Source organism: Cladosporium halotolerans (assembly GCF_011745625.1).
Source record: "Cladosporium halotolerans strain TM138-S3 chromosome Unknown Sca62, whole genome shotgun sequence".
NCBI lineage: Eukaryota > Fungi > Ascomycota > Dothideomycetes > Cladosporiales > Cladosporiaceae > Cladosporium > Cladosporium halotolerans.
The window spans coordinates 40750-54758 of record NW_027191513.1 but is presented as its reverse complement, the minus strand read 5'-3'; the positions used below and the strand labels follow the sequence as shown (position 1 = coordinate 54758).

The window sequence follows — 14009 nt, the reverse complement described above, 5'->3', positions numbered from 1 at the left end:
ACCACTACCAACCACTTACAGATCAAGTCGAACCAGCACCAGCCAGCACCAACCAAACCAGCACCGCACCAATAAGAACCGACCCAACAACATCACTGGGGTTAGCGCGCTAATGCGAGGGGTATCACCAATCAGTGGTCTTCTATGGATTCGTACTGGAAGTGAATTGCACAGCTCTATGGACAGGAGATGATTGAGCGCTTTAGTGGGCTCAAGGTGGTAGATTCAGGACTTTGCCCATTGGCGTGGTTGACTTCTTTCGGGATCAAAAGGTGAAGTGGCAGGGCTAGTGTGTTCCAATGACAAGAATGATCGGCTGCACCCAAATGGTACGTCCCAATCCTGAACAATGGTAGTTTTTCCGAAGTACACCATGTCTCTAGCTGGATACAATCGCAGCTTTCTCCCCAAGAGCCGCACGCGCCCATTCTTCGTTGATCGTGCGGTAGTCTTTCGCCATGTATGGCGACCACATCTCAGCCACAGCGCCACCCTTTCGATGTGGCTTGACTCCGAGATCACGCTGAAGTAAGTCAAGATACGGTACAGCATCGAAAATGAAGCTAGGCGCCTTATTTCCCCAGTCAGTCGGGTAGCGCCACTTGCCCCAGCGGTTGTGAAGCAGAGTCTGATACCGGAGATCATGTATCGATGCCTCGTTGCCAACTGCTGCAGCTGGATCTCTTGCGAGGCGACCGAGAAAGTATGCGCTCACCCAAAGTCCCTGTATGTGAGCGGAGATGGTGTTGCTAAAGTTGCCAGACATGCCTACGACAGCGAAGTCGCGTGTGCGCATGAAGCGTTCCGATGGAGGCACAATAAATCGATAGAGCATGTATGGGGTGGCAGGCTTAGAGGGAGTGATCGCGTCATTGCTGTCAACACCGGCCAAGTCGGTCACTGGGACGTAGTCTTTGTTCCACACTGGCTGGTCTTTGAGCCTCGGGAAGCGCTCGAAGATCTCAAGATCTGCTTTGTCGAGCAGATCTTGCTGGTTGGCGAGATCTTCCCAAGAAGCTTTCTCAGATGGCTGATGAGGTAGGCCAAGCTCTTTCTCAATACCTTCGGGGAGGAACTTCATAGGAGGCGCGTGCTTCCATCCAGTGCTGGCCAGCATGGCATCAGAGGGGAAGACGGTACCGTCGGACAGGTGCACCTTGCCCGGGCTCAGATGATCGAAGTCGGCAACATGGATTTGGACCTTGTCGCTTTTCACTAGCTCCATGAAATCGGTGTCGTAATTGAGGATGCTGAAGCTGTCACCAGTAAACATGGGCAGGGTCTTTGGCTTCAACTTTGCCGTGTCAGGATGATCGTCAAACTTCATGAGAGTCATCACATCGTTCCCCAGGATGCTCCAGAAGGTGTTGACGATTCCTCGTCCAAGCGCAGTGCCATGCAAGAATCTGCGGATGCCAGTGTAGCCATCTGCGTCACCCCAGATGCACGGGCTGAACCAGGTCAAGAAGCGCGTGTCTGTTGCCGTCGTTAGCACCTGGAAGGAGCAAGCCGAGTGCAGTCAGCATACTTGCGAGCATCTCGATCCACTGCTTCAGCGGTGTCACGAAAGGCGGTGACATCCAGCATGACCCATGGCCGGAAGCTGTTTGATCGTCAGTAAGACCTGGTACATCCGGTGTCTGGAAACATACGTCGTATGATCCAGTTCACTGTGACGCCAGCCGTGGCGTAGGCGTAGACTGCGTCCCATGCGGACTTCGAGGCGCCGAAAATGGTGACAGCCTTGGCAGTCTGCAGCGTGTCACGGTTCTCCAAGAACTGCTTGCCGTGGAAGATCCTGCCTCCAAAGTCTTCCTGGCCGGCGAAGTGCGGCAAGAAAGGGTCGGAGGTGCGCCCGGTGGCGAGAATCAGGTGGCGTGCGTAGAGCTTGCATGTCTGCTGCTTGGAGTCGAGGACAGTCAACACCCATCCGCCTTCGGCCGTGTCTCGATGTTCGGCCACCAAGACCTTCGTCTGCAGGCGCACGAGCGCGGAGACGCCAAAGTGGTCGGCGTACGCTTTGAGGTACCTGTTGATGACGGGTGCCGGGATGTGCTGGTTCTGATGGACACCGAAGGTCTGTGTGTCCATGGGGAAGTCGGGGTACTCGTAGGTGCCATGGAGGTTGTTGCTCTTAAGGCCAGGGTACAGGCGGTGATCGGCCCACGTGCCGCCGAGCGACGTTTCAGACTCCAGCACTGCGAGCGACCGGTCGGGCTGCGTGCAGTGATACTGCTTCGCCGCCGCCAGACCATACCATCCTGATCGAGCGCGAGGCGCGCAGTCAGCACATCTTCCCTGCGACGAGCCCGGCGTGTGATTGCTGTCGCCTTATCGCTTTCGAGACGCAGCAATCTGGCGCACGGCCGTGTACTCACCTGCGCCAACGACGACACAGTCCAAGCTCTCCATCTCGTCGGTCTGGGCCATCACGGGTGTTCGTCAGTCGTTTCACTGCCGCGGATTCTCCCAAGACATCTTATCGCAGAGCAGCGGCCGTCGAGTGTTTTGTCGGCCCAGCACCGAGGGGCGCGCAACCCCCTCCACCTCAGATCATCTATTAAGCATTGAGCGGAGCGTCCCAACCGGCGCGCAAGGTGCAGGGTGTTGGTGCAGTAGCGACAGCTCCCCCTGCGCGCGCGATGCCAGTCGCGCCAGTCGCGCCCGTCGCGCCCGTCGCGCTGCTCCAGAAAGGCGCAGAAGCGTCGTTTGGACCCCCAAAATCATCTCGCTTGAGCCGGCCCCACACGCGTTTCCAGCGGCGCCGCGCCCGCCGGGGAGTCTCCGCGGTCTTATTAGCGGCCTGCTAACCAACATCCCGGTGACTTATCGATAGTATCGATAGTAATAATTGTCGATCATGTATAGGTCTGTATGAAAGGAAAACCATGGCCGGCCGTCAACATGGTCGCGACGAGCGTTCTCTTCGGCACCCGAATGCTCTTCAGCGACAATGTCAGCGCCAGCCCCGACACCGCAGGAACAGATGGCGCAGGCCGCCGCCGCCGCCGCCGCCGCGAAGCAGTTCAACATCGAAGCCTTCACTCTCCTTGGCATCGGAATCACAATCATAGCGCTCCGGACCTATGCCCGAGTGTCGGCTGTGGGCTTGCGGCGCCTCCAAGCCGACGACTACCTGGTGTGGTTCGCAGCGGTAAGACGGCCCTGTGGCTTCGTCGAACGCATGCAAGACTGACATGATTTTCTTCAGGTATGCTACGCCGTCGAAACCGCCCTCGCCTACTCTGTGGGCAACGCAGCTCATGGCCTTGCGAACAATGGCATGACGCCAGCTGAACGCGCTGCCTTGAGCCCCGAAAGCCCGGAGTTTGCACTACGGTGAGCCCTAATAGCCATCAGGCATGCAGCCCCATGACAAGCCTTCTAATCCTTCTGCTCAGCATACTCGGTTCCAAGATCCAGCTCGCTGGGTGGACCACCTACGGGACATTGCTTTGGACACTCAAAGGATCGCTGCTGGTGTTTTACACTCGATTGACTGTAAGCCACAATCTCCCCACTTTGACTTCATACGTGCTGACGATTCTTTACAGGCAGGACTTGGTCGGAACTACGAGATCCGGATTTATGTTGGCTACGTCGTTGTGACTGTTAGCTACATGGTCATCATACTCAACCTCTTCCTCGGCTGTCATCCTTTTCACCGCAATTGGCAAATAAACCCAGATCCGGGCAGTACGTGGGCATTCTGAGAATTCGCGATCGCCATGCTGACCAAAGATTACCTCAGATGTCTGCCAACCGGCAATCTCTGGCCAAGTCGTCTGGGTCTTCCTTGCTTTTAACGTCATTACAGACGTGTATCTGCTGTCAATTCCGCTGCCTATGCTCTGGAAAGCGACCATACGACCGCTCAAGAAGGCCGGCCTGATGTTCCTCTTCGGAGGTGGGACATTCGTCATCGCTTGCGCGATTCTACGATGTGCACTTATCGTCACGGTGAGACCAACTCCGCTCCACCACCGTAAATCCTTAGTTCCTGGCTGACAGTCTTCTCATCTAGGATCCAGTTCACGGTGCTCAACTGGCTGGCTCGTGGGCTGTTCGCGAGACCTTCGTTGCTGTGGTCACCACAAACCTGCCCATGGTCTACCCTCTGTTCCACGCACTGGTAGCGCCATACGTGAGCACCTTGGTGAGCACTATGCGCTCCACACAGAAGCAGAGTTCGACACCCCATGGTATCATCACCGTCGGCGGTGGAGGTGGCGGCTCAGGGCTTAAGAATGCTCGTGTCCGCGTCAGCTCGAACCCCTTGACCAATGTCACCTTCAGCGAGAGCGAGGAGCGCATGGTTGGGAACATGGAGATGAATGACATCAAGCCGTGGAGCGAGGCAAGCTCCAATCATACCGAGAAACATGCCCTTGGTCAGACTATCCAAAAAGAGGTCGAGGTAGCCGTCGTGTGTCAGAATGGGGTTGGCCAGGATACGCTGATGGACCAACAGCGGCAGCAAGCACTTGCCTCGATTGATGACGGTGCGAATAAAGATCAAGGGCATTTCGCGTTCGCGGAAGGGCCAGCACGAAAGGATCACGGCAGCGGTGTATAGCAATACCGGCGCCCTCGTCTTCTCATCTAAAGAGGAACTCGGTAAACGTTCTAGGTTGGAGTTGGGAGGTTATGGCTCGTCGGGCTCAATGGGGTTCATTGTCAATCTTGCAAATTTCGTAATATTAGATGGAATCTTCGTACTGTGATCATGCGGCTGCAGACCGATTCTCCATGGGCGCGACCGCAAGCAATAGGTAGCGCTGCACTATGATTCCTCTCGGGGCTTCTGATAACCAATGAATATTTGAAACACTGGCATGACAGACTTAATAGAGGAGATACAACTGTTGCGAGCGCCTCAAGCCAGCTCCCAGCAAGCTAGGAGGTAATTTCTCAGCAAATTTTGTTGGGTCTACAAAGCATGCAGATGGTGCTGCTCCTATGGCCTTTCAATAGTTCGCCTATTCCCGAAACAGTGTGACTGTGTCATTTGTTGGGCTGGGCGACTTGGAATTCGTGAGTCCGAAGCGCGACGTCCTCATAGTTGACCGTCTTGACGCTCGCAGATGCACTGACTTCTCCGGGTTGCTGTGGTCTGGAAATTGGATTTAGGCACAAACGACGACCTGAGTAGTCGTCCCCTGTGTCGTCGGCGCCGCGACCGGCACTGACGTGGGCCGGTGAGGCGAGAGGTACCGTAGTGCGAAGGCACGTCTTTCCATCTCCGCCAGCGGACCAGTGCATACGTTGGACCGATATTACTGGCGATCAAGCCGATGTTTGATTCGAGTGTCATCCAGACGCCCGTCAATGTGTAATCATCTGTGAAAGATGTGCATCAGTGATGGTGCTCATTGTGCAAGAAAAAAATTCTCTGCGTACAAGTAGTGTCGCTTGTCTCCAGACTCAAGGAGGTGGCCCGCAGGATAGCAAACACAGATGCACTGGATAATTGTCAGCTTGAGACATGTTGATCACACGATAGAACACTCACATTGTACCGCGTACCATGAGCACGCCGACAGCAAGCTTCTTACGTAAAGGCATTTGTAGATCGCAGAGGATGAAGAAAGGTAGGAGTGAACATGCTAGATCAGTTACGACTGACACAGCTATGGGAGTTATTAGCAACGCCAGGGACATCGACATCTTACAGTCACTTTGTGGCTTACCAGCTTGTACCCAGATAGAGTAGATCCGAAAATCCGGAGGCCGACATTCTCCCTCAAGTCGATCCCAAAAAGCAGACACAGGCCTGCACTCTGCGATGAGAGCCGCACAGGCGATGCAAGTGCTCGTTGCCATCGGACCGATGATTGTTACAGTCGCCAACCGCAGGAATCTTGTTCTCTTGACCCGCAAGATCAGAAGGCAGACCGACATTTTGATGAAAAACCGAGCCCAGAAAAGTACTATCTGGTTGGTCCAGCTGTATTTTCCGATTTTCAAGATCTGCTTCTTCTGCAGGAAACAAACGTGCCGCCCTTTTCCATTCTGAACGCCATAGATGCTCAAGACATTCAGAGCGATGGTCAGCACTGCCACTATGGCGATCGTGAAGTCGTCCCATCCAGGAATCTTCTTACGAGCCCAGAGCCTGAGAGTTGTCGTTAAAATTGTTGGCGCGAGCAGGATTGCGGCTGTCATGAGGAGATGGCTCCCTAGGTTCTCATCTTCGGGTAATGGGTCGCACGGGTTTCCGAAAGACATCGTGAGAATTACAATCATAAGAAGAGCTCGGGAACTTCCTAGGACCGATAGAGGCTCAAATAAGTACTAGAACTTTCCCCTAGGCGCCATGTGACACTCCTTCGCATATGGTCAGCGAAAGGGTCGGGTGCATAAACGCGGGATCGTCTAAGGTAGGGTGACGCCGCTCGCTTGAGGCCAACCTCAAGCCTTTCGATCACAGTAACCTCAAAATCTCGACCAGCCATTTCGCAGGAAATGCGCCAAGAGAAAGCTGAGGTGCCCCGAAATCGTGTTGTAAAAATGTTCCACGTCCAAGTTATCAATCTGAGCCTAGTTCAGATCTGTTCACTGAAGTCTACCCATTCCGAAGTTTCTGATGGCTAGCATCTGAGGAGCGATCGGGCGCCACATGATCAGATCTCGGATGACTGGCCTCAAATGTCTCGTGAATGGTTTCGCCCAGGCCAATCTCGAGTGCAAGTTGGGATTGCGAGCAGGATTAACCCGAGATCCGACATCACCCTTGGCCAAGGCGATTCTAACAGGCGAGCCGTCACTGCCATAGCCCTCAATAGCCTCGCGGAAGGAACATTGGCTTGCCGGTGTACCCTGCGCCGCATCCGGGCTCACTGATTTGCAGCCTGAAGTCCTTTCCACCGGGCTTGAGCCGCCCCTCCTCTCCCCACAACTTATCGCAGCTAAGCTCGCTTCATCCCGTAGATCCTGATGATTTCTCCACAACACCGGGATGAAACACCGTCACTCTTGAAGAAGCGAAATAGGACGACGGTATCAAGCGAGTGATGTTGAGGCGCTAGCATCAAGTATGTCGCATCTAAAAAGCTCGTGGGTACTGCCGACGTGCCAAAGATATGTGACGCGGCAGCTTCATTGCAAGGTTGATTTGTGACTTGCGGTTTGCGACTTCTCCGTCGATTGATGAACGCTGATTCTCGAATTCCTGCGAACATGCTTGCGACCAAGTGTTTTTCAGCCCTACTAGCAGTCTTTGCTGCAGTTTCAGCAGTTTCACAAGAACAATATGACTTTGTAAGTGAAGATTTCTCTCAGTATGTACCGATACGCATCCAGATTCTAACTTTGAAACAGATAATTGTCGGCGGCGGCACAGCCGGTGTTGCTCTCGGCACACGTCTAAGCCAGCAACTGGTGAACTGTACAGTACTCATTATCGAGGCTGGTCCAGATGGCCGCAATGAAGCAGGTATCTATATCCCGGGACGCAAAGGGTCTACTCTCGGAAGTGGGTTCGACTGGAACTTCACCTCCATCCCTCAAGCTGGCGCGAACGGTCGGGTCATCAGCCAGAATCGTGGCCGTGTTCTTGGTGGGAGTTCTGCACTGAACCTCCTCTCATGGGACCGTGGTACGTTCGCAGACTATGATGCATGGGAAGAGCTCGGTAATCTCGGGTGGAATGCAGAATCCATGTTTCCCGCCATGCGCTCCGCCGAGCATTACCACACTTCGCACACGAACAAATCATTTCCGCTTGTCGGTTACGGTGAAGACGGTCCGATCGGCTTCCTTGTGAATCGACTCTCTCCTCCTCAGCAAGAACACTTCTTCCCCGTCATGCAGAATCTCGGCATCGATTACACGGAAGCTTATCTCGATGGCGGTATGATTGGCTATATGCGGCACACCAGCAATATTCAACCGTCCAACTATACCAGGTCTTATAGCACTTCTTACTTGGCAGATGCGCCAAGCAACTTGCACCTGCTACTTGACACTGAAGTTCGCAAAGTGAACCTCGATTGCAACAATCGAGCATCTGGAGTCACGCTCGAAGACGGGACCGTCATTGATTCCAATAAAAAAATTATTCTCTCCGCTGGTACCATTCAGTCTCCGCAACTGCTCGAGCTCTCCGGCGTCGGCCGACAAGAGGTCCTCAAAGCTGCTGGAGTGGAGCTAAAGATCGATCTGCCTGGCGTGGGAGAGAATCTCCAAGACCACGTTCGCATCGTCAACACGTACAAGCTCCGCGACAATTATACCACTCCGGACATCCTTCGGTTCAACCAGACCTTCGCCGCTGAGCAACTGGCGCTGTGGGAGCGGAACCAGACCGGACTGTACGACAGCACGTCAAGCGGTTACGCATACTTTCAATGGCAGCAATTGCTTGACAACGATACCTTCTTAGTCTCACTCGCCAATGCGACAGCTGATAGGACCAACGCAATTGACTTGAAGAAATTGCAGAATCTCGCAGACCTCACCAGAAAAGTACCACAAGTTGAAATCTTGTTCTCCGACGGTTACCTCGGTCTCAAAGGATACCCTGAAAAAGGCTCTGATCTCTATGGCGCAAGTTTTTTCGCTCTGATCGGCGTCCTACAGCATCCGTTCTCGCGCGGTAGCTCGCACATCCGGGGCAGCGACTTCGGAGTCAAGCCGAACTTCAACCCAGACTACCTGAGCAATCCTTATGACTTGAAAGGCGTAGCTGAGATTGCGAAGTATTTGCGCAAGATCGCACAAACAGAACCCATGAATTATGCCTGGGTCGACGAGTACGAACCAGGCCTTGAAGAAGTGGTCACTGACGAAGACTGGATCGGCTACGCGCGGACTAACATGGCAAGCATCTGGCACCCCATAGGTACCTGCGCCATGTTGCCGCTGGAGAAGGGTGGCGTTGTTAGTAGTGAACTTGAAGTGTACGGCGTTGAGGGCTTGCGTGTGGTTGACGCGAGTATCATGCCAGCGTTGGTGAGCGGGCACATTCAGAGTAGTGTATACGGCATCGCAGAAAAGGCTTCAAACATGATTGCGGAGCGATGGATGGACAGATAGGTCTAGCTTTTGATACTTTGTATCTATGGAGAAATTTGTGTTTCCGATTCGAAGTTACCTTAAGGGCCCCAGAGCATCTCTTGCAGACACCACCTCCAACATTCCCGTTTTGCGGCTCTCATACTCGCAAGGTGAGCTCCGCGCTTCATCATTTCGAGATGTCAGTAGTATCTAGGTCGGCCAGCAGTTCCGACCAGTTGAATTCTCCGAAGTCGGCAGAGGTATATCTCTTGTAACATCGTCATCCAGGAATCTTTCAAATGTATATCATCGAGGTGGGTCTGCGAGGAATCCAATTGAGCCGGCGCAGGGTATATGTGTCCAGATTCAGACCTCGTGACATTTCGTTGAGGAAAGATCACGGCTTCGCCCCGGTCAGCATGGGTGGCGCACAAAGGTTGCCCTTCTTGCCTCATAGCCTTCTGTTTTTTTCTCTTCCAGCGTCTCCAAAGGACTGCCATCATAAAGTCGATTGCTATCCAAGCAAAGTTTGAGGTTTCGTGTGCGCGAGCTGATAAACGGCAAGCGGCCAGGACTTCTTCCTTTCTTGTCTTAGCGATTAATTCGTCCCAGTTGAAGCAAGGATTCGCGAGAAGGACCACGGCAGCCACGAAGACATGATGTACGATGGACCAAATCACAGAGCTTGAGGGCATCAGGACTGGAAACTCTTCATCCATGACCCGTTTGATCTCGAGGATGGTGCGAGCTGACTGCAGGCAGACGATATGAGAGTATGAGAACTTTGGCCCTTTTGCTCACGAAGATGGATCTCTCGATGCAAACGGCAAAATCAGAGATTGAAGCCTATGTGAAACATGTTCCTTTGCCAGACAAGAGTCCGTGCTCCCAATCCAAGCGATGTATGCTTGTCATGGGGCGTCCCAAAGTGGAAGAACTCTGGCATGCACTCGAGTGAAGAACGAAGGCCGCTGTCAAGTCTCAGCATATGGTCGTAATGTAGCTTCCTGCCTTCGAAAAGCCCCAGCGCAAGTTTGTCAGTGATTTGCCTAGACAATTTTGCCAGATCCAAGCGACATATTGCGTACGACATCGCTGTCGGGGTCGACAAGGGTTGGTAACCGAAGTGGTTGGCCATATCATCGTCTTCTATGTCAAGCGGCGTATGTACATGCATGTGCTGCGGATTGATCGAGTACGTACATCGCTGGTTTTCAGCATCTAGCCTTTTGTTCCTCTACGTGGTTGTCGATGAATTTTGCGGTAAAGTTCCGTGGAAGAGACGTCAGAGTTGGGGGATCCAGTGACAATGTTCAGACACCCCACGAATTTGGAGAGCGGAAGCAATGGCTATAGCACGGTAGTCGTACGGTAGCCCGACTAGAGCCACACTATCGGGTATTTCTATCACTTTCTACGCAGCAATGGCCCGCACTCCTTCTCGATGAATACACTTGCAGAACAAAATATGTCAAAGTACGGGAGCGTGCCTTGATCGTTTGGAAAGCCAATCGCGTCGAAACTGCGCGCCCATCGCTTCTCAGCGCGATTTTGTCGAGCGCCTAAAGTATGTGAAGATAACGTTCGTGGAATCGAGGAGATGGGAGGAGTAAATGTCACCATTTGATCGCTTGCTTGCGAATTGGTTCGTGACAACTTGTGTTTTTGAGTCCTGGCACAATGCCAAGGCGAGAGTATAATGAATCGAGACTGACGAGGCGGAAGTTCCACTTAACAGGTTTAATGCACTGTTGTCTATGACCGAGAACCAGAGTCTCGCCCATCTGAGCTTTTTCTTTGAGGTCCAGGACCGCCAGCTTTCGGCGACTGAAGACGGAGGAGCTTCTAGGCAACGCATACCGCGGAAGTTGTTTAACGTTCGATGCAGCGATGCCCGAACCCCGAACGAGATCAGGTGTGTCTATGGAATGGTAGCCACCTCTTTCCGGCGTAGTCGTCAAAGATCCAGCCCACCTGAATAGGACGCTGTAACGCATTGTCGAGCGTGGGGTCACTGCTACTTGATTAAAATAGCGCATTCATTTGGTCAAGCTTGGAGACGCGTGTATGGATCAGCTGGCGGCAGACGGGTGGGATGCCGTCGGCGGCGTAAGTTGTTACACAAACCTAAGCGGCACTAGCTCTTGAGACCTGAAGACGTTCAATCTTGTATCTCTGAGGCCGCTGAGGGCCGCGTGATCGCAAAAGTGGCAAAAGCACAGTATGAAAAGTGTTCGTGATTTGTATCTGGGTATCGAAATTGGCCTCTCGTCTCACCAGCCAATTTTCACCTCTCCTCCTCGCTCTCGTGGCCGTAGTATACTGCCATTCCAAACATTCCAGAGTCGCCAATCAACCTCTTCACCTCTTCACCTCGTCGGACCCATCGTCCCATACCCCTGCCCTCCAGTCTGCACGTTATCGCTGTACACGCCGGGCGCCGGCCTGTTCTCGAAGTACCCTTCGGCAGCCTGCTCCTTGCGGTTGTAGTAGACATAGATGACATAGAACGCGTGGATGTGGCCGGGCAGGAAGGCGAGGATGGTCAGGCAGATATTGATGAAGAGGTCGGCGCCGCAGCCGGCGACGATGTAGACGCCCACGGGCGGGACTGGATTTGGCCTATTAGCCGACGCTAGCAGAAACGGGGATTACGGCGAGCTTACAAAAGATGGTGATGATCACGAGGATAATCGCGGAAATCATTGTAAGTGTGTCGTAGTGGGGTGCTGTGGGGTTTGGTGGAAGTTGTCGCTAAGCTGCGTTATCCGCTCGAGGCGTTTTTGGGCTGATGAGGCGATAGATCGAGGAGCTTCACTGCGGCATAAGCGACGTATGACTGCACTTTTATACAGAGCGGTCCTCGGTCTCGTGATTCAGCACGAGGAGGCACTGCTTTGCTTTGCCTCGCCGGCTGCGCGTGCCCTGTCGCGCGAGATGCGACTCGGCCAATCTGGTCTAGAATCGCGCCACAGCAGGACGTCATTGGAGTGGCTGAGGAAGCGGAGCGGCACGAGCGGGAGGCACCAGTGGGCGGTGCAGCAAGATGGCTGCCTCAGTCCACCATCTTGGCTTCTGGTAAATGAATGTAGATGACAACGCAAGTACAGGTGGCATTACTTGTCTGATGATCGAAAGTCTCGAGGACGCTGTGGACGTAAGCTCAGTCAGCCGGCGATATTAGCCATACGTACAAATTCCCTTCCCCCGCGCCTGAACGTCCTGAGCCCCTCCCCTTCTGCGTAGAGATATATACATCCATGATTCAAGAGACCTGTTGTGCCCCTCAGTGCCTTTCAAAGGCCTAACATTGAGCGCGGCAGTGCAAGGGAGGGAGACAGGGACATAGATCAGATACACAGTACCACCTCCCGAGCGCGACGCAGCGTTGCAATGTGTCTGTGCTGATTCGCATAGCGCACGTGCAAGATCGGTTTTCGCGTAGCCAGTCGTTCATTCAGAATAGATTCCTCCTCCTTCGGTGAGCCAAAAGCGTAATCTAGACAGCCTCTTTCTCCGGCACCGCCCATTCGTTACCAACGTACTTGAACCAGTTCGGCCTGCAATCTTCACGGTGCAGCCAGGCTTCGCCGTCGGTGAAGCGACCCTTAACGCAGCCCTTGCACTTCGGGGAATTGGGGCAGTTGAAGAAGGGGATGTGCTGGTATCCGATATCCTTGAACCTGTGAAAGAGATTTGTCAGCTTTGTGTCCTTAGGGTTTCAGGTAGCATCTCTCGCTGCACTTGAGCATTATTGCACGTACCAGTGGATGCTGTTAGGATCAGCAAACAAGCCCAGTCCGATGCTGTGAACAGGAGCGTCACCCCAGCGCTCGTAGAAGAAGCCGCCTGCGCGGTCAAGGTGCTCGAAGTATGCTTCGTATTCGGGCGAGCGCCAGAAGTTCATGTCAGCGATCTCGAAGTTGCTCCAGAAGTGACAAGTGGAGTATCCGTGGGCCTTGCGATTGTGTTCTGGTCTTCGGTCTTTGTCGGTGAGCCAGTTCATCGCGTTTGGCTTGGCGAGCGAGTGCTCCTTGTTGGCCAGGAAGCGCAGTGTCTCAGGCCATAGACCGGCGATGGATTCCGGCGAGTCGTAAAGGTTTACAGTGAAACCATAAGTCTTATTGTGGTCACGCATGTACCGGAAAACATCGTAGTCTATGTCGCAGAAGAAGTGTACGTTGGGCTCCACGCGCCAGTAGTACTGCATGTCTAGCAGCGCTGGGTGCTTGTAGAACATGCCGCTGTTCCAGCGACACATTTGGTGGTAGCTCTCCAGGTGAGCGTACTGCACGCCTTGATCCGCCAGCAGATCCGCGCTCTCCTTCATCATGTCCTTGTTGATCCACGACGGAATCTCCCAGTGCTCTTTCGGTATGATCTCGTAGCGGATCTCAGCGTTCGAGTGCTTGCGCGTCTCCCTCTTGAATTCCTCTGTGAACGGGACATCATTTATGAATGTCCAAGGATAGTTAAACTTGTGGTTCCAGGTGCGCTCGAGATCTTTCATAGACTGGATCAATTGGTCCAGCTCTTGATTTCGGACCAGGGAGAGAAGCGTGGCATTAATGCGATCGCTGGTGGGATTATCGGCATCGTAGTTGTGCCCGTTAACACGGTGCAAAGGCTCTGGAGGCTCGAGGGTTTCTATGCAGTTGTCAGGACACCGAACCCCGCGATCCTTGGGCTGTGAGGAAAGACTCCGGACTTACCGTCAAGATTGGGATCCCGTGCCATGTCGTCCATCTTCTGGGCCTCATTAGGGCCAGTAAGACCGTCTATTGAGGGCGGCGAGCTCATCATGCTGAATAGCAGGAAAACGAAGAACAGCATGGTGGCTCCCGCCATCAGGCGGATAGGTTTTGCCATGGCCATGCTGGCGGAGTCTTTGGGGCAATGTTGTCGGTCCGGACAGCGGTGAAGGCTCAGCGCATGATTTCTGTGAGTGCCGAGAGGCTCGAAGTGCTACGATGGGGTGGTGCGTCCCTCGTAGGCGTGTCTGCTGCGGCGGT

The 14009-nt window shown here is 53.6% G+C and overlaps 6 protein-coding genes across 6 annotated transcripts; 2 read left to right on the top strand and 4 right to left on the bottom strand.

Moving 5' to 3' along the window:
• Positions 1-379: 379 nt before the first annotated feature.
• Positions 380-2691, bottom strand: WHR41_09041 (uncharacterized protein; the record flags this gene model as incomplete). Its single annotated transcript, XM_069377645.1, has 4 exons — positions 2379-2691; positions 1653-2261; positions 1529-1603; positions 380-1476 (listed from the first exon to the last, which is right to left on the bottom strand). Exons 1-4 carry the CDS (start codon positions 2428-2430, stop codon positions 380-382), a joined length of 1833 nt encoding a protein of 610 aa, XP_069225271.1. The 5' UTR covers positions 2431-2691.
• A 258-nt stretch (positions 2692-2949) lies between these two features.
• On the top strand, positions 2950-4798 carry WHR41_09040 (uncharacterized protein). Its single transcript, XM_069377644.1, has 6 exons — positions 2950-3154; positions 3212-3339; positions 3402-3501; positions 3555-3696; positions 3752-3960; positions 4025-4798. Exons 1-6 carry the CDS (start codon positions 2954-2956, stop codon positions 4574-4576), a joined length of 1332 nt encoding a protein of 443 aa, XP_069225272.1. The 5' UTR covers positions 2950-2953; the 3' UTR covers positions 4577-4798.
• A 206-nt stretch (positions 4799-5004) lies between these two features.
• Positions 5005-6228, bottom strand: WHR41_09039 (uncharacterized protein; the record flags this gene model as incomplete). The annotated part of the gene is made up of 5 exons (XM_069377643.1): positions 5005-5096; positions 5191-5340; positions 5401-5462; positions 5513-5630; positions 5691-6228. The coding sequence occupies 5 exons, from the start codon at positions 6226-6228 to the stop codon at positions 5005-5007; spliced, it is 960 nt and encodes a 319-aa protein (XP_069225251.1).
• Positions 6229-7179: 951 nt separating this feature from the next.
• On the top strand, positions 7180-9083 carry WHR41_09038 (uncharacterized protein; the record flags this gene model as incomplete). Its single annotated transcript, XM_069377642.1, has 2 exons — positions 7180-7260; positions 7321-9083. 2 exons carry the CDS (start codon positions 7180-7182, stop codon positions 9034-9036), a joined length of 1797 nt encoding a protein of 598 aa, XP_069225250.1. The 3' UTR covers positions 9037-9083.
• A 2133-nt stretch (positions 9084-11216) lies between these two features.
• On the bottom strand, positions 11217-11913 carry WHR41_09037 (uncharacterized protein). The gene is made up of 2 exons (XM_069377641.1): positions 11664-11913; positions 11217-11608 (listed from the first exon to the last, which is right to left on the bottom strand). The coding sequence occupies exons 1-2, from the start codon at positions 11701-11703 to the stop codon at positions 11367-11369; spliced, it is 282 nt and encodes a 93-aa protein (XP_069225255.1). The 5' UTR covers positions 11704-11913; the 3' UTR covers positions 11217-11366.
• A 171-nt stretch (positions 11914-12084) lies between these two features.
• On the bottom strand, positions 12085-14007 carry WHR41_09036 (uncharacterized protein). Its single transcript, XM_069377640.1, has 3 exons — positions 13710-14007; positions 12762-13644; positions 12085-12680 (listed from the first exon to the last, which is right to left on the bottom strand). Exons 1-3 carry the CDS (start codon positions 13870-13872, stop codon positions 12497-12499), a joined length of 1230 nt encoding a protein of 409 aa, XP_069225254.1. The 5' UTR covers positions 13873-14007; the 3' UTR covers positions 12085-12496.
• Between the last annotated feature and the right edge of the window lie 2 nt (positions 14008-14009).

Coding starts and splice junctions, on each gene's coding strand:
- WHR41_09040 (XM_069377644.1), top strand. CDS start 2,954: ATGTCAGCGCCAGCCCCGACACCGCAGGAACAGATGGCGCAGGCCGCC. Junction 3,155..3,211: donor ACCTGGTGTGGTTCGCAGCG/GTAAGACGGCCC, acceptor GATTTTCTTCAG/GTATGCTACGCCGTCGAAAC. Junction 3,340..3,401: donor AGCCCGGAGTTTGCACTACG/GTGAGCCCTAAT, acceptor CCTTCTGCTCAG/CATACTCGGTTCCAAGATCC.
- WHR41_09037 (XM_069377641.1), bottom strand. CDS start 11,703: ATGATTTCCGCGATTATCCTCGTGATCATCACCATCTTTT. Junction 11,609..11,663: donor CGTGATCATCACCATCTTTT/GTAAGCTCGCCG, acceptor GGCCAAATCCAG/TCCCGCCCGTGGGCGTCTAC.
- WHR41_09036 (XM_069377640.1), bottom strand. CDS start 13,872: ATGGCCATGGCAAAACCTATCCGCCTGATGGCGGGAGCCACCATGCTG. Junction 13,645..13,709: donor ACGGGATCCCAATCTTGACG/GTAAGTCCGGAG, acceptor ACAACTGCATAG/AAACCCTCGAGCCTCCAGAG. Junction 12,681..12,761: donor GATCCTAACAGCATCCACTG/GTACGTGCAATA, acceptor TCTCTTTCACAG/GTTCAAGGATATCGGATACC.